This window comes from Fusarium subglutinans (genome assembly GCF_013396075.1).
Source record: "Fusarium subglutinans strain NRRL 66333 chromosome Unknown NRRL66333_c0000293, whole genome shotgun sequence".
NCBI lineage: Eukaryota > Fungi > Ascomycota > Sordariomycetes > Hypocreales > Nectriaceae > Fusarium > Fusarium subglutinans.
Window position 1 is genome coordinate 1 of NW_023502356.1, and position 22241 is coordinate 22241.

At 48.3% G+C, this 22241-nt stretch overlaps 6 protein-coding genes across 6 annotated transcripts; 3 read left to right on the forward strand and 3 right to left on the reverse strand.

Moving 5' to 3' along the window:
• Positions 1 to 6809: 6809 nt before the first annotated feature.
• On the reverse strand, positions 6810 to 7241 carry FSUBG_12828 (uncharacterized protein; the record flags this gene model as incomplete). Its single annotated transcript, XM_036677655.1, has 1 exon — positions 6810 to 7241. One exon carries the CDS (start codon positions 7239 to 7241, stop codon positions 6810 to 6812), a length of 432 nt encoding a protein of 143 aa, XP_036531688.1.
• Positions 7242 to 8467: 1226 nt separating this feature from the next.
• Positions 8468 to 9691, reverse strand: FSUBG_12829 (26S protease regulatory subunit 8; the record flags this gene model as incomplete). Its single annotated transcript, XM_036677656.1, has 2 exons — positions 8468 to 9402; positions 9457 to 9691. 2 exons carry the CDS (start codon positions 9689 to 9691, stop codon positions 8468 to 8470), a joined length of 1170 nt encoding a protein of 389 aa, XP_036531689.1.
• Positions 9692 to 11481: 1790 nt separating this feature from the next.
• Positions 11482 to 15054, forward strand: FSUBG_12830 (Ca2+:H+ antiporter; the record flags this gene model as incomplete). Its single annotated transcript, XM_036677658.1, has 4 exons — positions 11482 to 11668; positions 11732 to 14457; positions 14507 to 14873; positions 15035 to 15054. The coding sequence occupies 4 exons, from the start codon at positions 11482 to 11484 to the stop codon at positions 15052 to 15054; spliced, it is 3300 nt and encodes a 1099-aa protein (XP_036531690.1).
• Positions 15055 to 15394: 340 nt separating this feature from the next.
• Positions 15395 to 16522, reverse strand: FSUBG_12831 (pectin lyase precursor; the record flags this gene model as incomplete). Its single annotated transcript, XM_036677659.1, has 1 exon — positions 15395 to 16522. The coding sequence occupies one exon, from the start codon at positions 16520 to 16522 to the stop codon at positions 15395 to 15397; it is 1128 nt and encodes a 375-aa protein (XP_036531691.1).
• A 1454-nt stretch (positions 16523 to 17976) lies between these two features.
• Positions 17977 to 19401, forward strand: FSUBG_12832 (uncharacterized protein; the record flags this gene model as incomplete). Its single annotated transcript, XM_036677660.1, has 2 exons — positions 17977 to 18438; positions 18574 to 19401. 2 exons carry the CDS (start codon positions 17977 to 17979, stop codon positions 19399 to 19401), a joined length of 1290 nt encoding a protein of 429 aa, XP_036531692.1.
• A 1191-nt stretch (positions 19402 to 20592) lies between these two features.
• On the forward strand, positions 20593 to 21936 carry FSUBG_12833 (uncharacterized protein; the record flags this gene model as incomplete). The annotated part of the gene is made up of 1 exon (XM_036677661.1): positions 20593 to 21936. The coding sequence occupies one exon, from the start codon at positions 20593 to 20595 to the stop codon at positions 21934 to 21936; it is 1344 nt and encodes a 447-aa protein (XP_036531693.1).
• Between the last annotated feature and the right edge of the window lie 305 nt (positions 21937 to 22241).

Below are 22241 nucleotides of genomic sequence, written 5' to 3' on the forward strand. Positions count from 1 at the left end.
GAGGGGGGCCTGGGCTTGGGGCGTCAACACCGTTAGGGGTCAGGGGATGATTGCAGGGGATGATGGCCTAAAATCTAGGGGGGAGGTCACAGCCTGCGACAGTAAATTAGACGGTAGCCGAATTTCAGATTCGAAGGGTCCTGACGTCTGTTACTGATGGTGCCCCAGACGTTACTTAGTGCTGTCCAGTGTCCAAGTCGGTGTAGAAGAAGCAAAAAGAGATGGTGTTGAGCTGAGAAGAGTTGAGATGAGTTCAGGGAGCACAGCAGCAAAAGGCGTGTTGTATTGCTGTATGTAACACACGTACAGGGCGTTCACAAGAACAAATGCAGCGTGCAGTGCTCGAAATGGTGATGAACGGTGGCAACAAGTTTAGGTACACGCTGACACACTCACACGCAGCCAGTGGTACAGTTACTGTAAAAAAACGCCGTTACCGTCAGGGTCAGTGGGATGGCGACGGTGGCGTCTCGCGGACGATGACGTGCGGTGGAGAAAGGAGGATCAGAGAGAGGACAATCAACAGCCAGAAGGGGTGATAGAACGGAAAGAAATATTTATTCTATGTTTGCCTTCTTAGATAATACTTGTTAGACTTTAGAAGCTCATAGATTGACTCTCCTATATTAGAAATAGCCGCTCGCTGTTCGCATCCGTGGCGTTCATAATGTCCGAGGGCACAAGTTTGTAATCCAAACCTGCAGCTGTCAAAAGGAATACGGTTCCCTAACTGTACGTACCCTGATCCTACCGTAACCTCCCCTGCAAGCAACCGTATTGCATGTCCTCGTGCGTCAGCGTTGCAAGTGGAGTGAGTCCTCTGTGGGGAGACGAGAGAACGGACGGTACAGAAAAAGAAACGAAGCAATCCTACGTACATCAGTCAAAACCTGGAAACCTCGCAGCCGAATCGTTCGATTCTACGATAAGACAGAGAAGTTATCACCAGATTCTTTGCCAGGGCTGAATGCAAGAAGGGACCTTTTTATCCTAAAACGCCGAAAGGGCTGAAAGAAAGATAGAAGAAAAAAGAGGCATTAAGAGAAGCATATCGTTACAGTAGCCTAAGCTTTTTAGTCTAGTTACAGTCACCGACGTCGATCATGGCTACTGTACCGTACACCTGCACGTCAAAGTGCATAAACACTGACAACTTCCAAAGGGGCCCTGGGGTCTCTTTTCTCCTGTGTCATTCTCTTGCGCAACCGACGATCTCATAGTGGCATGTTTCGACTAGAACTGTGTGGGTGGTGCAAAAGCGAGAAGAACCAACCAGTTGAACAGATAGCAAGCAGTTCGATAATACTGCAGAAGCAGCTCCCGGTGAGAACGGTCGTTGGGGGTTAGGGGTGGTCGCGTGTAGTAAAGATCATCCAAGCGAATGGACGCTTGCTTCTGCAGAAGGGGGGGGAGGGAGGAAGAGACACCGGTCCGGAGTTGTGTGCGTGTGTGTGTGGTTTTTTTGTTTCTGGTGCTGTTCGTGCAGGTGGACAGAAGGACCCTTGAAGATCACTGATTCCGCAATTGTACGCTTGCCTTTACTTGTTGAAGTGTTTGGTTGATCTTTTGGTGGTTTCTGGCGGTAGAGGTTGAGGGAGGAGGGAGAGTTCGTACAACCTGGCCAATAGTTCAGGACAATGAGGCTCAATACTGTAGCTTCAGGTGATATAAACTCTGACAGGTATAAGATAATTAATTGATTCAAGGTATCAAACTCTTTCTGTTAACAATGTAGTAGCAACTGCAGGTACTAGCCTGACTGGCCTGATAGAATGCGTATTATCGAAGCTTATTACGCAAGCTTCAACCAACTATACAGTACGGTATCTTTCCCTCTCGTATTCTTACGACTGAGCACTATAATACAGTTCATTCGGACATGCAGATTCCATCATCTCTTTCCCCTGCCCCACGATGATCCAGATCATCTTTCACACTCTCATCCCCCTCTGTCTCTCGAATCTGTCACCGTCTCTCGAGTCTTCCCCCTGACTATATCGTCATTGCAGCGTCAAGGGTCCCCACCTGGAAAGAAATAATGGAACGGGTGCATTGGGGGCGTGTGTGCATCTGTTTGTCTGCGCTCCAACCAACCAGAAATCCGCGTGGCGTCGTCGTCAACGTCACTGGTCCACATCGGGTTTTTTTGCTTCGTTTTTCCCTCGATTTATCTCCGCCTTTTCGCTCTCTGCCCATTTCGACATTTGCCAACCTCCGTATGAAAAGGTCGATTGAGTCTAGAACAAATCGACTGCGAATCACGGTTTGTTTTCAACTCTTGGAGAATGCGTGTTCAGATCTCGCGTCAACGGTCGTAAAGTTTGATGCCGAGTCTCGACCAGGTCTGTACGAAATTAAATGCTGCGGCATGACGTAGTTGATGAGACGTAGAGCAACCATCCCACTTACGCTCACCGTTTTGACAATTAATTACTGTTGTAACGTCTTGATAGCCCTCTCAGTAACGGAGTTTCAGCTGAAAAGCCATCCGCCCAAAGGCAAAAGCTGAATCGGAACCACGCCATGTCCCGACTTCGGCTAATGTCAAAAAAAAACGGCTGCTCCTCCGCTAAGCGATTTGATCTTGTGTCTATGATTTTGTTTCAAGTCTGTTTGGCTCATGCTCTCTCCCTTGCTGGGAGATGATTTCAGGGACCGCTGCTTAGACTAAGTTAAGGCAAAGCTTGATACTCCGTACAGATATCAGAAACGTAATGCTCAATTATAAGCCGGGGACTCGGGCTTATGCGAGGATTGCCTGATGCATGTCACTCCGACGCCCTTGTCCGAGTCGCGGACGAAGCTATCCAGCTTTTCGGTATTCCATATTCCACCGGCCGAAGCTTAACAAGCCTCGATTATCAACCAAGCCAAGCCCTGCGAGAATATACTGTAGTAGCTAGCTGCCGTTTCCTTACGGTTCCTGATTAGGGCATCCAACGGACGCTAAGAGCACACCCTTGCAGATGGAAGCCTCAGACACCAAGACATCTTTTCTCACCGTCACGTATGTATGTACGTCTTTGCTTCAATCCAATCCACATCGAAGGGCCTGGACCCTGAGATCATCCCCTCCATAACGGATAGATTATCAAATCAACTCTCCAACTAGGGTTGCACGCGAGTAGAGCAACTCATCAGCGGCGCTTGCAATTATTTCTAAACAAAGACCCGACCCAGCAGCATGGCCTCAATCTTGAAAGGGCCAAGGCGAGAGAACAATCTCACTCAAGTCTTTGCGGACAAAATGCTCTCAGAGAGGAACTGTTCGAGTAGGAATCGAAAACTTTAATCACTTACCGCTAGTTGTTCGCAGAAACATGGCGTTGATTTCCAACTTCAGCCAAGGCTGTGTGCCAGCGAGACGCCGCCTTACAGTACTAGCCTCATCGAAGCAAGGCGGACCCTTGAATTTCTGACCTTTAGCATCTTGGGCGGGAGGGGCACGAGACGAGACTGACAACAAACTGGTGTTTTAGCCAGGAGATGCCTGACAGGACCAGATTCATCCCACTTTGACAGTTTGCCATGTTCAATAAACCTGCAGAATCGTTCCCACGGCGGGAAATGGATATCGAGAAGATCCACTCGAGTCTGACTGAGGTCCCGAACGCCTTGTGCGCCTTGTGCGCCTTGTGCGATAGAGGCCTATGCTACCTCCGTGACGTAGGATGGACCGTTCTCGATGCTCAGGCTGTGCTTCAGCTGAGCAACGACGCATAAGCCAATGTGTTCTAGACACTGGGTATGACATCGTCGACTTTTGATGAGCCTTGTTCTTATGGGAATTGTCATTGTCGATAATCGGTTGTGGTTCTGTCAAGACATAGTATCCCTGCCGTCGATGCGTCCAGACGTGTCGATCATGCGAGACGGTGTTGACACGAGGCAGTTCGGTTTCTAAATAAGGCAAGAGGAATTAAATGCACTTTTAATTGATTACATGGCCTCTTGGGTAGCCACTCGGGTGGGATGTGGGATTTGAGGGTTCTCATTCCGACTGGTTGTATGACCTCGAGATGGATGGTACCCTAAGCCTAGTCTTTGTCCTTCAAAACCAGGGAGGACAAAATCACTCCCAATTATACTGTTCTACGGTTGACACTTTTCCTATGTCTGTGAGAGACGTCATAATGGATTGTTGTGAATGTGTTAAACAAAACCACTGCGCCAAAAGCCCTACAAAATGTAAGGACCCTACACTAGAGGGGCCTAAGGCAACAGGGCTTAATTTTTGTACAACAGAATGATTTGTACCGTTTCGAGTTCTCAGTCCGAGGGCCGTTTGTCCAGCATCATTCGTGCCAAAGCTATCCCAAAGCTGTCCAATATAGGAACTGTTCCGATACTATGCTTCGATTATACACTTAAGCTTGTGTGTTTTTGAAGAAGCTAGTCTATATCGCACACTTTGTTCCTGTCTGGTCCAGAGCTAATTCGGCCCGTCAGAGTAACTACATCACCGATGACCAACTGACTCGTAACCACCTACTCGACAGTCCGTCACTAGCACATCACCAAAAACACCTACATTAAGATCACGATTTGACCTAAACCCTCAATCACCGATCCTTGTCACCGTCAGAGAATCAACTCATATCAAATGCCCAAACAGTCATCCTCATCTTGATCACAAAATCATAGCATCGGGCCTCACCGGTAGGGTAGAGCGATCAGCTGACCAGAGCACCTCTACACGTGCGCTGGAAATACCTGTTTTTTTGCTGGATATACCAAGCTTCGATTGTTGTTCTAGACTCGAGCATGAATCTGTTTAGCGTGACACGCGACTCGAGCTCTTGAAACTCTGGCAGTTGTCGGGGGGGCCGAGCGGCGTTTGATAGAGCTCAAGTGGGACGGAACGACACGTCTTGGTCGTTAGTTTGGATGGTTTGAAGGATTCAAGGCGCCATGGCCGGTCACTGACATGTAGGGGGACTTGATAGTACAGCAAATAGAGGGAATAGTGGTTAGTCCCCATAGAATTCCTGTGATTATATGCTTAACTATGGGTATATTTACATAACATCAATGAGAATGAGCATCAGAGAACCAAAGCTTGATATTCAGGGTCATAAATTAGCTGTAAAACGCCTAAACTCAATAGTCTGGATATCATACAATGTTTTGCATTTCTACTGGTTCTGTCATCTGAATGATCCCATCAGTCCCTGCTGAGCTGAAGGCACATGTTCTGATTCTTGGCATTGCAAGCCCGAGTTCCTGAGCTATGGTTCAGTCATACTTAATATCCTCGTGTTTTACAGGTCACATCCGATACCAAGACTGAGCTGAAAGCTTGCTGACAAGGACTGTTTCCCTCATGAGTCGTCAAACCAACCACAGAGCATTAAGCTCAAGCCACAAACTCGATCTCTTCCACCAACAACTCCAAAGTGCAAATCTGAAACATATCTCTAAAGCTGCCCCTCGCACCCTGGCAACTACCTTCCTCCAGCATGACTCTTAAGCCAGATCTCACCATCTGCTGACTTCCAACCTCGCTTTTCCCTGAAAATCCTGCCTTTGGCTAGACTAAGACTTACACGCGATCAGTGTCTCAGATGTCAGCGGAGCGATCGCTCCGACGCAAGGGCATGCAATTGCTGAAAAGAAAAGTCAGTCGGCCAGCTGATGCTATTCGAGACAAATCGCATGATGCTATGAAGTGTTTACCGTATTCGCCGTATGCGGGTTTCAGAAACTACCGTTTTGTCGATGCAAGGGCGAGAAAGGGTTGACTGACTCTCTTCCAACAACTAGTGCAACACGGCTGATATTCTTAGACCATATCATCATAAGCCTACTAAATTATCCTAACCTTAGACTTAATGACCTTAAGCTTAGGCCTGGGTTGCATAAACTCATCATAAGGATATGTATATGTGCATTCCCTTCTATTCTTGCATTCAGGTCCGGTGATGGGATGACAACTTGAAGGACTCGGTATCAGTAGCTGTAGGTGACTTTGCTTGCATCTACCGATGATGCCTGACCTTTCCCATCGTGGATTTGATTTGGTTAGACCAAAGGCATTATCTACTGGTCTTCTAGGTACTTATTTAGGACTGGAAACTGTGTTACTGGAGATACCAACAACGACCAACTACACACTAGCATCGTCTTTGTTTCCAGGCGCTCGCAAGCTCTATCTAACACTCTTTCCATGCATGGCCTATATTAGGATACCTTTGTAGTTACTATCCAAAGTGGACGAAATATCCATTGCTTGCTGCTCTGCTCGACTCTTCTCCTCTTGAGACCTGACATACAGACTTCTTGAACATCGATCATGCTCTGCGTTGCTTATCCGGATCACGGATATCGACAGTATACAATCACAACTGTTCTCTCAGTTTGACATGTCTTCAAAGTTTCGCCACCTTGTCAAGTGGGTGTTACTCAAATTGGTGTGTATTCATACTGGACGTAAGCTCTATTTGCATGCCAGATTTAACCTTTGAGTGACTGAACAGTGATGCCAATACGCCATTCGGGAAACATACACCATCTAAACACATAGTCCAGAGACCTGCCATGCCTGCCATGCCCCCCTCCGTCGAAATCGTCTTCTCCCTCACGATCAAATGAAGCGATAAGGTCGTTGGTGTTCATCTCGTTACCTCGGCCTTCGCAACTGATATCGAAATGTTTCTGTCCGCGAGATCAGAGTTACCTAACAAATAGTTAGTGCTTCGACTCCATATTTTTATCGACGTCTCAGATTCTTACTGAATAACTTGATCCTCGGCGAGTGCAGATGTGAGATCGAGGATATCGTCAGTTTCCGGGGGCAACGCATCATCTGTCTAGTTCCCCTCTTTGACGTCTTCCTGTGTTCCCACAGTAGGCTCCTGCATCTTGGCTTCCTGAAGATGCTTTGTGAGCTTGTTCATCTCTTCATGCTTTGATTCGCGCAAGGCTTGAGCCTTGGCAAACTGCTCAAGATGTTCTCGCTCCTGCTCGCGCCGGAGTGACTGAACCATACGAAATGTTTCTTCGATGATTAGTGCCAGCTCTTTGTCGGGATCTTGGTGAGCAGCATCGTCCAAGGGTGTTCCAAGTCCTCGGTTTAGAAGTGTCACTTGGTTAGGAACTTCCTGCTCCTGTTTCAGTAGATTTGGGGCTTCTGCCTTCTGATCGGTCTCGAGGATTGATTCAGTGTTGGGTGCAATATTCTCAAGGTTGTTGTTCTTGGGAGGCGTGTTCACCCCAGCCTCTTCTTTAGGAGGGCTAGACATCGTGAATGCGTCAAGGACGATGTTACAGGTCAAATGGGATATTAGGTAGCAGACCAAAGGATGAAAGGATAGTGTAGCGATGAGGGGGGATGAGGAAGACTTTCAATTTGCTGGGGTTGTAACTCGTGCGGGAGAGAGATAGAAAGCCAGTGATTCAAGGGGCGGAACGGTGGTTATGTGAACACTGGCCTGGAGTGAAACTGCACAATGAATCATAGCCATGCGTAAACAAGTAGGCAGAGAAATTCTCTATGGGCATTGTCCTTGAGCCATGTTATCTATAGCCATTATCTTTCGGCATCATTCTTCACTCATCGTCCCAATTTCTCTTCACATCCCTCCCTCTTGTGCGTCTTCAACTGCCCTTACCTGGTAAGCCACGTCGGTATTCCTTAATCTCCTGGCTTTTGTCGAATCCCTCCTCTCCCCAACGTCACGCCAACGTTACCATGTCGGCGACGAAGCAGATGGCTTACGTTGCTGACGGTTGAATCAAAGCCGATCCGACCAACATGCAGTTTGGGGTCATGGGGAGGTAAATCCAAAACTGATACGCAAGATGACTGCGGCTATTACCGAAGATGCAAAATCAATAACACAACTAAGTCTTTTGGGAGCTATTCAAGATTTAGGGTCTGTATCCAGACTTAGGTTATATCATCATATACTCGCCATATGGAGCCCTAAATTCATCATAGGTCCTCATTTTAAGCGTGATATGCAATACTTCCAAGTCCCTGTGCTCTTTTCGAGGAGAGTCTGGAAGCTGACATGGATGGCTTTGTGTTTGGAAGCAGACCAGGAAGAAATGTGCATTCAACAGCTCTCAAGTTGGGATGCACAAGAGCAAAGTTCCGAGACACGGGCCAGTAAGATCAAAATCAGACAGACATCATCAATGCTATGTCTGTCCCAAATATCGGCCTCTGAAAAATCACATATGAACCCTACCAGATCAAGCTCACCCATAATCTTGCCGGATTAGTATCTGGTTATCTACTTGTGATATATGCACAAACTTCACCTATTACAAAGATCATACTTATGTCGCTTGAGATCGTTGTTTCCATTATGGTACAATCTTCTATCCTTACAACTCCGCTCCCGCTGTCACGACCCAACCCATCTATGAACGGCCAGGCTCTGTTGCGAACCCAGCAGGTTAACCAGCAGCAGAGACGGCAAGAATATGGATAAATAAAAGAACGCCCTTTGTTGCAGTTTTTTCACTTCCAAAGCTTGCCAAGAGACACCTCCTTATCGTCGTGTTTGTTGAGAATCTTTGCTGTGGCAAGCTCGAAGTCTTCTTGTGTGACGTGCACTCTTCGCTCTCGGAGAGCGTACATGCCTGCTTCCGTACACACACCCTTCAGCTCAGCACCAGAGCACCCGTTCATCTTTTCCGCGATCTTGGTAAGGTTGATACCACGGGTCAGGTTCATCTTGCGGCTGTGAATGCGGAGAATATCCGCTCGGGCCTCGACGCTGGGCGGGGGGAACTCGATCTTTCGGTCGATACGTCCTGGGCGCAGTAGGGCAGGGTCGAGAATGTCGAGACGATTGGTGGCCATGATGACCTTGATGTTCTTAGTGGGTTCGAAACCATCGAGCTGGTTCAGCAACTCAAGCATAGTTCGCTGGACTTCAGAGTCTCCTCCTGAAGAGCCCTCCACTCGTGAGGAACCAATACTGTCAATTTCGTCCATGAAGATGATGGATGGGGCGTGCTCTCGAGCCATGACGAAGAGCTCTCGCACCATTCGACTACCCTCACCAATGTACTTCTGGACCAGTTCGGAACCTGACACTCGGATGAATTTACAGGCAGTGTGGTGAGCAACAGCTCGTGCCAGTAGTGTCTTTCCAGTACCAGGGGGACCGTATAGCAGGACACCCTTGGGTTGTGCAATTCCAAGAGACTCGAAGAGTTCGGGGTGCTTAAGACCAAGTTCGATAACTTCCTTGATCTCCTTGATCTGCTGGTCCAAACCACCAATCATGTCGTATGTGCTGTCGGGAACCTTCTCCACCATCATGAGAGAGACGAGAGGATCGACGGAGGAGGGGAGCATCTTCTCAAGTTTGTAGCTATCGGACAGGAGGGTGACTCGCTTTCCTGGTGTGAGCTTGCCGATATCAACACTATCCGACACGTCGACCACTGAAGAAACGTTAGTATTTAGCAATCAAAGCTAGAAAACCTGGGTGAGCATACCATATTTGCCCTCCGGGTGGACTTTGACCAAAATCTTCTTGGTGCTCATGACCTTGACGACTTCTCCGACATAGGAACCAGGCTGTTGCAACAGACCCAGCTCTTCCCTCAACAATCGCACGCGGGAGTTGTAGTCATTTCTCTGAGCTTCGAGACGGCGAAGCGCGGCTTGTCCCTTAAGGATCTCAAGCTTCATAGCCTCGATCTTGTTGTGGTAGTACTCGTCGAGCGCCATCTTTGGCGAAACTCCCTTGACGTCAGGGAAACGAGCTGATAAATATTGTTCGGGAGTGTAGATATGTAAGACTTGGCACGAATTGCCAGATTCGCGGGTTCGGGGTGGAGGCGGATATAGTGATGCGTGTCGAGGATTGGGTGTGTTGGCGATAGTTTGCGATGTGGTTGAAGCTCGATGACAAGGCTACAGCTTGTCTCGTAATCCTCCAGAGCGGATGAGCGCACGGGCCAGGCAGATGGGAGCAGCCCTCGAAGGTCGGCGTTATGTTGTGCCGTCGTCCGGGCGACTACAAGTGTAGGGTAAGTTTTAGAGAAGGTTTGGTTGGAACCACTGTGATGGAACCAGCCGGAAATTACATATCGCGAGTTCTTCAACGGCGTGCAGAATTAAGATTATGGGCTGTGGCAGCCGAGAATGGTTCCATTTGCATATCGAGTTTCTGTGTGAAGTGTTGAGTTTTTCAAGGACCGTTTCATTGTGTCAAGTTCTCAAACCGTCCACGACATCGTCAAGTGTACAGACTCATGGCTGCCACTGATAGTGGAACTCCACCATCCACAGCGCCCTCTGCCGCGTTACCCCCACTGAGACACACTAGACCGCTTAGGAGTTGATGCAAGGCTCATGGAAGCTGACATCCATGACATCGGCTGTTAAGGTATCAAGATATGGTTTAGGGAAGAAGATGGATCAGCACCCGGCTAAAGCGGATGAGTATCTTCTCTTGGCCCATGATCATCCTCGAGATTCTTAGAAATTCGGACATCTCATCGATTATCTTCGGTGACCGTGCCCCTCTGTTGATCAAGGTCAACTGTCGTGCAAAGAGCCGCCTGTCTGCTACCAACCAAGACCCTGGGGATGCATAATGACGTCGAATCATTGGACGAGGTTGAACACGCGCAAGGTGCGATAAGACACACTAAGCTGTCATGGGGAAGGTTGGTTGATCACGAGCTGCGAGCTTGGCTAAGGTGGACCAGGCAAAAGGAGCTAGACTAGGGGCTGATTCCGTTGATGTCGATGGTCTAGCTTGTTTATCGTCTTATGTACATATCCAGAGTCGATTTGTGAGAGTGCTCCATCGATTTTGAGTTGGATACGGCTACAGTAGGTAGACCACAGTAAACTTTCTTTGTGTTCAGCTAAAGGAACCTGAAAACTCATTCCTTCTTCCCCCATAAAATAACAAGAGTCAATTGTGAGCCTTCACGGATTATTTGGCACTCTCTGCCTTGATTCCTTCTTTGCGCAGTCTATTGCGCTTTCTTGGAAAGCTCACTGCAGCTCGAGTAACATCATTTTACCAGAGACTTACTTGCTTGCTCGGGAACTCCGTCCATCTCTTTTCCCTCATCAACTCTCTGTCTCCCTCTCTCCCTCTCTCTTAACCTTTGCCCAGAAAAGAAACAAATTCCAGCTCGTCTCAGTTGTGCTCATCTCAATTTTCAATCCCAACTGAGCACAGTCCAGTTCAGTCCTAGGAGCCTGCCCCGCTGCCCAATCCTTCGTCTCATCGCGATTCTTGCTTGCTTGGGCCGTTTTGATCATCGCGTCGCATCGTCTGTACGACTTTCTCGGCGCTGCATCGTGACATTGGCATGCTCGGCATTCCCTCTTTTTTCTCAAGTATAGAGATAGGTACAGCTTACGTCTGGTCGCATTTGTGAGCTTCTGTCTTATTTATTGTCTTCTCTTGTTTGTTCACCTTTTTGCATCAACCATAAGTTTCTTGTGATAAAAATCGCCTGTTACTCGACTGTTGATTGCAGTACCACTGTTCCACTATGGATCCCTCGAGACGGGAGAGCTCGTCGACTGGGCATCAACTTGGCGACTCGTCTGGCAATGCATCTCCATCGGATACGCGTCATCCACTTGCCCAGGCCGAATCTGCCGTTCTTCGCGAAGCAGAGGCCTTGTCAGAAAGCTTCCAGTCCACTGACACTGTGCGGCGGAGACCAGAGGGTTATGGTAGGTTCCATGCTCTATGCCTTTTCTTGGCGAGAGACCGGGGTTAATTTTAAATCTTCCTAGGCTCGATAAGCGGTGCTGCTTCAGGTTCAGCTCAACAATCAAAAGAGACATCCCAAGAGCGCAGCTCGGCTCGTGCTACTCAACCTTCACGTCCTGCGAGAGGCCCGGAGAGAATGCGATCCGCTACTCGACTACGAAAGCCACCAATGCCTCGACGCCCATCCTCGAACACGCCTTATCGCGGCGGTGTTTTCTCAGCCGATGACGATGTACACGAGGTAGAGGCCGATGCCGCCGAACGTCAACAATCATATCGTCGACGACCTCAGCTCTCAACCCAACTCTCTCGAGTTCAATCGCACACGAACGAAGATGATGAAAATGACGATACCAACGACGATAATGACGAATCGACCGAGAGCCCTGCTGAAGCACAAGGGGACGAAGAAGAGACTACTCCAGTCGAGGGCCAGGACGACTCAGATAGCGACGTCAGTGAAGCCGAGAGTTTCACCCTCAAGGATAGACAGCAGGCCATCAACCAGACTCACCCCTTCGGTATTCGTGTATGGAAGCCAGCATTGTACAAGAAGGATCGTTCAATTCAGAAGTTTGCACAAGCAGACATTCATTCAGCGCCTGGTGGAAGAGTGAGCAGCTGGCTTCTCGCGTTCAATCTGCTCTGGACCCTTCTGTTTGGTTGGTGGTTGGCTTCATTTGCAGCTATTGGCGCCATCGTATGCCTGCTCTTTTCTGCTGCTCCTAGTGGGAGAGAGTATGGAAGAGTTCTTTGGGGTCTTGCAGGATATCTGTTTTACCCCTTTGGCAAGTTTGTCCGTCTGGAAAAGGACGAGACCTATATGGACGAGGATCAAGATGAAGGACGCAGTATTTCTGAATATGAGCAATGGCAAAGCGGAGACCTCGAGTACGGCCGATTGTTCTTTGGACCTGATCGCAATCGCTCAATTGTCGGCCGTTCGAGAAGAAGTATCGATTCTGAGCCCAGCGAGACAGAGAGCTTGCTTGGACGTGGCCGACGCGGTGAACCCTCAGAGCTCCCTCCCCGATTCAAGAGACGACTTTTTGGACGTGGCCAGTGGAATATTGGCCGTGTCATCTTCTTCATCTTCTTCTACTGTCTCATTTCGCCTTTGCTTCTCCTTGTATCCGGTATTTGCTGGTTCTTGGTTTTTTGGATCCCCATGGGCAAGGCTACATTCTTGTTGTTTGACCATCTTCGACGACATCCCCTGGCTTTGTCTTTTGAGACCGATATTAGATATATCCGTGAGGATGATGGCCCGAGCTCTTCAGTGCTCCTCTGCACATACCGTGCTGTAGGAACTCGATACTGGAAGTACACTGTTGATGGTACCAACATCTTCCTCATCAACCTCATGGTTGTCGTCATCTTTGTTATCGCCGATTGGATTGTCCTTGAGAGCATCTTCCATGTTGAAGGATTCATTACATCTCCCGCCTTCCTCTTCTGTGCTGGACTCCTGTCTATCATCCCTCTGGCCTACTTTATTGGGCAAGCTGTTGCATCTATCTCGGCCCAGTCTTCGATGGGTGTGGGTGCCGCCATCAACGCTTTCTTCGCCACTGTTGTCGAAGTGTTCCTCTACTGTGTTGCTCTTAGTCAAGGCAAGGGACAGCTCGTTGAGGGAAGTATCGTTGGAAGTATTTTCGCAGGTATCCTGTTCTTGCCAGGCATTTCCATGTGCTTCGGTGCTATTAAGCGAAAGACACAGCGCTTCAATGCCAGGTCTGCCGGTGTGACATCGACCATGTTGCTGTTTGCTATTGTTGGCGCCTTTGGCCCTACCCTGTTTTATCAGATTTACGGAACCCACGAGCTCAACTGCATGGACTGCGAAGACTACAACACCGGCGAAAATAGAGACTGTCGTCGCTGCTACTTCAGCCAATCTCCTTCACTCAGTGACAGATTCTATTTAGAGGCTGTTCGACCTTACTGTTACATGGCAGCGGCCATGTTGTTCTTCTCATACTTGATTGGTCTATGGTTCACTCTCCGAACTCACGCTGCTGTCATCTGGAACGCCGAGGTCGATGAGAAGCGACACGAAGAGCATATGCATTCATCCAGTCTTCGCACTTCTCAAGTTCACAGCCATCCTCATACTCACTCTCAAAACACCGCCGAGACCAGTAGTGCTGATGTTCGCGATTCTCAACTTTACAAGCGTATTCTGGGCCAGTCTCTTAAGCAGTCTGGCTACACAGAAGACCTTTCTCGCCAGAGCTCTACAACCGGACAGGCTGCCCCTGCCAATGGCTCAGCTTCGACGCCCCATGTTGTGCCTCCTAAATCCAGCGGTGGTGAGCAGTCTCGCTCTGCTCTTCATGTTCCTGGCTTGAGCGATGCCGACAACAAGATCCTCCAACGTGAGGTAACAGAGATTGCTGCCGCGGCTGCAACGATTGCATCCCGCGAACGTATGTCGCGAAAGCCGTCAACTGTACCCCCTACCCACGCTCCCGGCGCTCGTCCTTCCGCGAGCCGTCAACACACCCACACGCATGCCGAGACTGAGGGCCCTGCTACCGAAGCTCACCAAGCACATGGCGGCCATGACGCGCCCAACTGGAGTCGTGCCAAGAGTTCCATCATCCTTCTTGGAGCAACTGTTTTATATGCAATTATTGCTGAAATTCTGGTTGATACTGTGGATGTTGTTTTGGAAAGCTTCTCGATTGATCAAAAGTTCCTTGGTATCACTTTGTTCGCCCTTGTTCCCAACACTACCGAGTTTTTGGTAAGTAGTTTTGTTCCCTATTTGACTGATAATTGCTAACCAACCCCAGAACGCTATCTCTTTTGCTATGAATGGAAACATCGCCCTTTCCATGGAGATTGGTTCGGCTTACGCTTTGCAAGTGTGTCTGCTCCAGATTCCTGCGCTCGTCTTCTATTCGGCCTTTTGGCCAGGTGTTCCTGAGGGTGGTGATCCGGCGCTGTATACTTTCTCGCTTCTCTTCCCCCAGTGGGATCTTGTCACTGTCATTCTGTGCGTGTTCTTGTTGAGCTACATGTACGGTGAAGGAAAGAGTAATTACTTCAAGGGCAGCATTCTCATGTTGACCTACTTGGTTGTCGTCATTGGCTATTACTTCAGTGGATATACGGATGATGCTATGGGCATGGAGCGATTCGACGTCATGGGAGCTGATGGTAAATACCAGAGCTACAAGACAATTGGTAGATCGACGAGGGGTATGGCATTTCCAGCATGAGTTGCTGATTGGTGAGAAAGGGGTTGAGTAGTTGTCTGGGAGAATGTGCATTTACATGGACTGTTAATACTGGACGAACATACACTACATCATACATAGTACATTCGATGAGCCCTTGATTCGAGGGTCTGCATTGTTTGGTGTTTACACTTTGAAGAAGGTTAATTGCTTTTTGGGGGGCCATTGAGTTATGAGCATTGGGAATGCGATGGATTTCATTATGGACTGGTCATTGTAAGGTGTTAACATGTGGATTTAGTCTTTCCTCATCGTTATCATTCTATCACAATAAATTTCAACTCGGGTGACAATGTGATGAAGTCAAGATATGTTACTGATATTGACAAAGGCCTGATATGTATGGCCAGGTAAGATATGTAAAGATACTATGTACAAAGAAGTGACATGCTGCCAGATGTAATATTATATCAACGCCTCATCTCAAACAAGGTGTTTAGTTTAGGCCATGCCGAAGCCAGCGGAGGTCATGACGTTCTTGGCGCTGTTGTAGTCAGAAGCACTGGCGATGGTCTTGCCCTTGAAGTTACTGAGGAAGCCAGTGCTGGTGCCACCGAGAGTACCAGAGCTTCCGAAGCCGTTGAGCTGACAGTTGCGGCCAAGAGAAGCAGCGCAAGGAGAGCCAGAGGTGGGGACACCGAAGAGCTGACCCTGATAACCCTGGGAGTTGACGGGGTACTTGACGTTCTGGAAGATGTTACCCTCAGCAAGGACAGAACCAGAGTCGATCTCGAAAGCGTGGTCAGGGACGTCGTGGAAGTAGTTGTTGACGGCGTGGAGGAGAGTGTTGCCGGAGACCTTGGGGCCACGGCCGGAAATGCGGTAGACGTAGTTGTTCTTGAAGGTGACGAGATCGTTGGAGCCGGCGAAGTAGAGACCCCAGTAGTGGTAGTTGTTGCAGCTAGCAGACCAGTTAGTGGTGCCATCGATCTTGCTGTTGGAGATGGTAACACGGTTGCAGGCGTTGTTTCCGAGGACGATGTGCTGACGACCGATGAGAGAAGTGGTAACATGGTCGATCCAGACGTTGTCAGTGCTGTCGAGGGTAATGGCATCACCACCCCAGACGTATTGAGGGTTAAGCTCAGTGATGTGAATGTTCTGGATGATGACGTTCTTGGAACCAACGATTCGGAGACCCTTGCCACGGATGACACCCTTGGAGCCAACGCCGATCAGGGACTTGTTGGAACCAACCTTGATACCCAGAATACCGGCCTTGTCATACTTGACGTTGACCTTGGGGGCATTGGGCTGGTAGTTGCCGCACCAGTTGTTCTGGTTGATGGCAGTCTGGCACTTGGATCCAGTTCCCCAGGGGGCACAACCAGTCTCGCTGGCGGTACCCTCGGTGCCGATGAAGTTGATGGTGCGGTCGAGGTAGATGACCCGGGCGGAGGAGTCGCCGAGGTAGGAGACGAGCTCAGCGGCGGTCTTGGGGTAGACGGCGCCAGCGCTGCCACCTCCTGTGGTGGAGGAAGCGAAGCCCTCGGCACGGGTGGGAAGAGCACCGAGGACGGAGGGGAGGGCGGCGGCGACCGCAAAGAGGGTCTTGAAGAGAGAAGGCATGGTGGTTGATATAGGGAGTGACAGTGGCAGTATGTTTGTGTGTAAGTGAAGAAACCAGAGACCCAGCTACTGGTTGAATGAGAAAGAATGAAGGAGAGAATACTGAGAGGTAAGTCAAGGAGAGTGAGATATCGTGAAGTTCATATACTAGCTATCTCAGTCCATCGTGTAAGCCAAGCTAGCCTGACCCTCCACCCTATGGAGTGAGAGTCTTGATAAATTACAGGGTATGATGCTAGCATCGGAAAAGCCCCCTTGGCAAACGGGAATTCGGCGAAGTTGACGATTGATTACAGCCTTATTTCGGGGTGCAATGCTTCATCGAGCCACGGACCCTCCCGGCCCATGTTGCCCTATTCGGAAGCGGTCCGGGATGTGATTCGTGGGAATTCCGGTGATGTTTCGGCGCGGTGGGTTTATCTGTAGAGCCCACACGCCCCCCTTATCCAGTGTTAATATCTCTTTCTAGCCTCGGGGTGTTGTTCTTGGTGGACTTTTTATTTAGATTGTGTTCTCCGTAAAGATAAATGGATATAAGCAAAAGATGGGATGATTCTGATCCCGCGTATTCAGAGTGGAGCGCTTCGGTAGATGAGCGAGCTCCGGATCCGATGCGGTGGTTCAGCCGGCTAAAGGAGAGCCCAAGATGGAAGGTCCTTCATTTATCACTTTGCCAAGGGCTCTAGTATGATTGATTGATTAATTAGTAGATGCAACGTTAAGTCCATGCATATCCGTAATGTCACTATCCGGAAGCATTCTAGAACCTTAGATTTAGCCTCTTTGTGACAGGTACTCTAAACAAAGAGTCTAATCAGCCACTAACTATCTATCGATAGCTTGATCTCAGGTGCTTGACTATTCCATTTTCTTCAGGCACTCCGACTCACTAGCTGCTAGCAGATAAACAGAAACACAAGCAAAGTCCTGTGTTTTCAGCTCGGGCTTCTTCTGGTGAGGTTTTGTTTGACAATCAGGTGGTAAAAGGGATAGGGCGGCACTAGGCCCATGTGGTGATGGGGCTGTTCAAGCGTGGTTTTGTAAAGTAGCTTCGTTCTTAGCTCTGTTGGTTCCTTGACTCGTGAGTGTGTTTCATGTTGATGGTTGTCTTTATCTAAGCTTCGGTGTTTTAGCCGTTTGACTGAACATAAGCTTGTCCTTGGCTAAATTGCCCTGTTCGTCTACCCTTTTTAGTATACAAATGTCTGGTGTCTAATCTGTTAATATCCTCACCATAATATGGACTTATGGCCTGTGAGTTGTTCATTTGACTCTCAGCTAGGTTTTGCTTAAACAATAGAACTGACTTATTGCTCTGGTCGATGAAGCCTCCGTAAGTTATCTCGAACATGGATTAATCTACGTAGTCCAAGATATGGGTATATATTGCGTATTTATGTACCTGAAGCGATGGCATTGCCTCACTACCCTGGTGAACACTACACTCTATCAGAATGTCGTCCTCATCTAAGAATACGAATGACCAACAGCAGGGTGTGCTGCTCAATCTTCCAACTGAGCTTCTACGTGAGATTCTCGGCAAGGATGATCTGAAATGGCAGGACTACTGGAACCTCCGACGTACATCATCTCGCCTATCCCAGCTTGCTGAAGAGCCCATGTACCGGGCAGGAGACTATTGCATCTTTCGAATGGCTTGCTTCCGTGGCGATCTCGATACGCTAGCTATTTGTGCTCAGTATGGTGCCGTGCCGACCAAGCGCATTGAGAAGGGCCTGTCCGATGGTCCTTTGGGTCTCATTAAGCCAGGAAAGGACCTGTACCGAAGAGATAAGGAAGACGAATACCAGGAGTGTTTGCATTGGGATATCTGGGGCGATGGATCTCACGGGCCTGGGGATATTGTTATTCTAGGATTCTACGAAGGTAACTTTTCTGCAGAGAGATTCATCGAGGTTTGGCAGTGGTTGTCGGACCAGGGTTGTGAACTCTTCACGTTCATGACGCTACGCTCCAAGATCCGTATACCCTTTCATGTTTTCTCGTATGCTCTTTGATCTATGCTTCCGACGGCCACTGATGAAGCACAGCACGAAGGGATCTGCGAGGTCATCCAGTTCCTCTACAGCAAGGGCTTGAGAATTCCTCATCCGGACAGGAGACTTTGGATGAGAGGAACCTGGCCAGCTTATTACCCCTTAGCCAGGGAGAATTGCTCAACCATGCTGCAGGCTATGCTACAGACTAACTGTCCACCCTCCATTCTTGAGCTCTACTTGAGACAGGTCAATGATGAGGGTCTCGTTTTCGATTATGGCGTCACATGGCATTCACCCTTCAATGGATTGGGAAGCATTACGCAATTTCTCTCCGTCTTGTTCGATGAAATGTTCGCTCCCTGGATCTACAAGGGTGACACTACCCGTAGTATGAGCGACGATCTCCAAGCAAAGATCTGCTTACTAACTCAACATCAGGGCGCTAATGCTTTTGAGCTGTACGTGCTAGGAGATATTGTTATCGCATTGCGAAAGATTGATGTCAGAAAGGTGAGCCAAGGTGGTCTTGACTTTGACCGTGATGGAGTTTGGTGCTGGTATGAACTCTGCATGGCAGTTGCTTATATCTCTGATGAGGATATTCGGGGGCAAACCGTGGATCTTCACTTCACCACTCCTGGAGACGTAGAGATGATTCATCCATACTTCAGCAGAGCTTGGGCCCCCCACGAACAGCTTGCGAATGCGAGGAGAAAGGTTCTCGAGAAGAGAGCTCTTGTGTCTGGGCAAGACCCTAGGGACATTGAGCCACAAGGACAGGAACCAACCACACGTAATTGGGCCCAAATGCCCCTGGATGCTTGGGATTACATCCCTAGACACGGCATTAACGATAAATTGAAAGGTGGAAGATCGTAAAGTAAACCGGCTGTAGTATTTCCTCCTGAAAATATTAACCAGTAGCCCTAGAGGTAAGATTTTGTGGTAGAATAGATTGAAATAGAAAAAGGTTTACCAAGTATCCTGAAGTTCCACACAGATAAGATCCGAGAATCTGTGAAGTACATGTCAAGACTATCCTTAATTTAACTGAAAACTCAACGGGTCTATTCATCAACATGGTCTAGAGATTGGGCAAGGGGAAGTAAGAAAACTTTAGTCCAGGAGACTTAGGTAAGTTTAGGCAAATTTAGGATAAGCTTAGTAGGACTTAAGACCAGTTTATCAACACCTTGCTTAATTCAATGTCGGAAGTTTTCTTGCTCCCCTTAGTCCTAGCGAACTCTATCTTGAACCTGTCCTTTGTAAGAGATTTCCCCCCTAATATGGAACAATAGCCTGACATTTGCCAGTCCTCCTTTACACTTAAGCTACATCTTAGCTGTGCATTGTGTGATTCGAGTACTTGTTTGTTGTACAATGCCTTTGTCAGAGACCATAGAGCAAAGATCGTGGCCATGTGCACATACATTTCTCTTTGTTTCTTCTCTCCTCCTCACACTTAGTAAAGGCCAAGTGAAATACTGACGCTGGACTTCGATAATTATTGTAGATCAAGTGGTGGATGGCAGTTGACATGGGCCTGTCGACGTGGACTGAAAAGCATCCACAAGCTTGGAGCTTGTCACCTAGAGTAGAGCAGAACGCAACCCCCTCGTGGTATCTTCTGCTAACGGTAGTAGTAATTAGCCACTATCTATGATGTGTTCATAGTTCCAATTGAACTGCATCGATTAAAGCTCAAAAGGATATCCTTGTTTCGGAGAACCCCTGAGTTGCGCTGGTGAGTGACTGTTTGGTATGCGGAGTTCTTAGTAATCTGTTGTATTTATTCTATGAATACCAATGGAACAGAGATAATTGCGAGCCCAGTGGCATTGTTCACAGACAAGTTCAATAGCGTAGTGATGCTTCTGCCTAAGTCTGCTTCTCACTGCCAGTGGACTGCTCTGTGACGGGCTGTGAGATATGAGTACTTATTGAGAGTTGTGGACTACTGATCCAAACACCCCTACCTCTCAAGCAACAGAAGCTTGAGGAATTTTACTCACTGCAAAACCTACAAGAAACTGACATCAACTTTGCACACATCAAACTCCACGCAACAACATGGCGATGACACGCAACATGACCCAAATGCGTCTATTTCGACTGCCTCCTGAAGTCATTTTACTCATAACGGAAGATGATTCTCTTAAGTGGGAAGATCTTCGCAGACTTCGCCATGTATGTTCTTTCTTCTTCCACCATCTGGGTAGGCGAGTTCTCAAGTTTGGAGACTTTTTCTTCTTCCGCAACGCATGCTCGCATGCCAACGTGGATATATTGATCGAGTGTCTGGATGAAAACGCCACTCCAACTAATACCTCTTGGAAAAGTCCTCATCCCTCAGCAGGTGACTATGTAGTCAATGGATTCCGGACTGGGAACGTTTCTGTTGAACAATTCAAGCATACCTGGCAGTGGTTGTCAGACCACGGATTCGAGCTTAGCTACTCGAAAGATGTTACCGGTGATGTTCCCGAACATCATCGCCCTTTCTCTGCGGATCTACTGTACATGGTATGGGATGCCACTGAGGCTAAACATCTTCAAGCAACTTGCGATATCATCCACTTCGTCGTCGATAAGGGTATGATGTTTCCAAGGTATCTGAGCTTCTCGTTCGAGGCAACCGGGGACCCAATATGTAGAGGTTTGATACAATTTATGCTAGCTGCTCATTGCCCGGCTTCCATCTTGAAGCTGTTCTTGAAGCAGCTCCATGGCCAAGGCTTAACCTTGAAGAGTCCCGTCAACAGTCAGATCTATGAGCGTGAAACTACGGAGACCTACACGTTCCTGTGGGAAATGTATAGATACATTTTCGACTCGCTTCCCCCTTGGTCGTCAGGGAATCAGGACACTCCCAGAGTGCTACTAAGGCTAGAGGATCCCAATGGAATAGCAGACAATTTCGGAGACAAGGTCAAGGCGCTGATCGAATACAACTCTGTCGACGATGGCGAAGCACGGGTCTGGACAGATGTTTGGAGAAGTCTTGAGAAGATGGCGCGCAAAAGAATCGAACAAGGCAGCCTCGATTTTGACCAAGACGGGGTCTGGTTTTGGTACGAACTCAACATGTCAATTGCGTATCTCGCTACCGATCGGACAGTCCTTGAAGGTAGGGCTCGCGATAGTCAGGATGACCCTATTCATGTATTCAAAATCCAAAACGAAGGTTGGCACCCCCCAGAAAGATTGGGCTTCATACGAATGCGGTTTGCCGAAGAGAGAGGGACAATTGACCCTTCAAAATTGGAGGACCGAAGTATAGGTGACTGGTGGAACATGCCCCTTTGCGACTGGGACTTTCTTGTCCCAGAACACAAAATTGACTCCAAGGGTTGGCTTGAGCATAGGGCAGCTGAAGATGACATATTGAGAATGAGGGGTGCGTTGGTGGAATGACATACCTTGATATGCGGGCCATGAATGGTATTGTTGGCACTGAGGGGCTCAAGGGGCCGATGGAGACTAGCAAGTTGGGTAGTAGCTTGTGAGATTGTATTGTTATAGGAGTTTGGCTACAGAGAGACAGAGGCAGAGAGAGAGGAACTATATTAGGGAGACCGGGAACTAACAATTCAACATTGTGCCTCACGTCATTGCGTCTACCAAAATTGTATTTGCATTCAAAGATAATTATAAGTACTTGTAGCTGATATCATTCAAGATATCCTATCATAGTCCATGTCGTGCTGATGCTTTGCTCA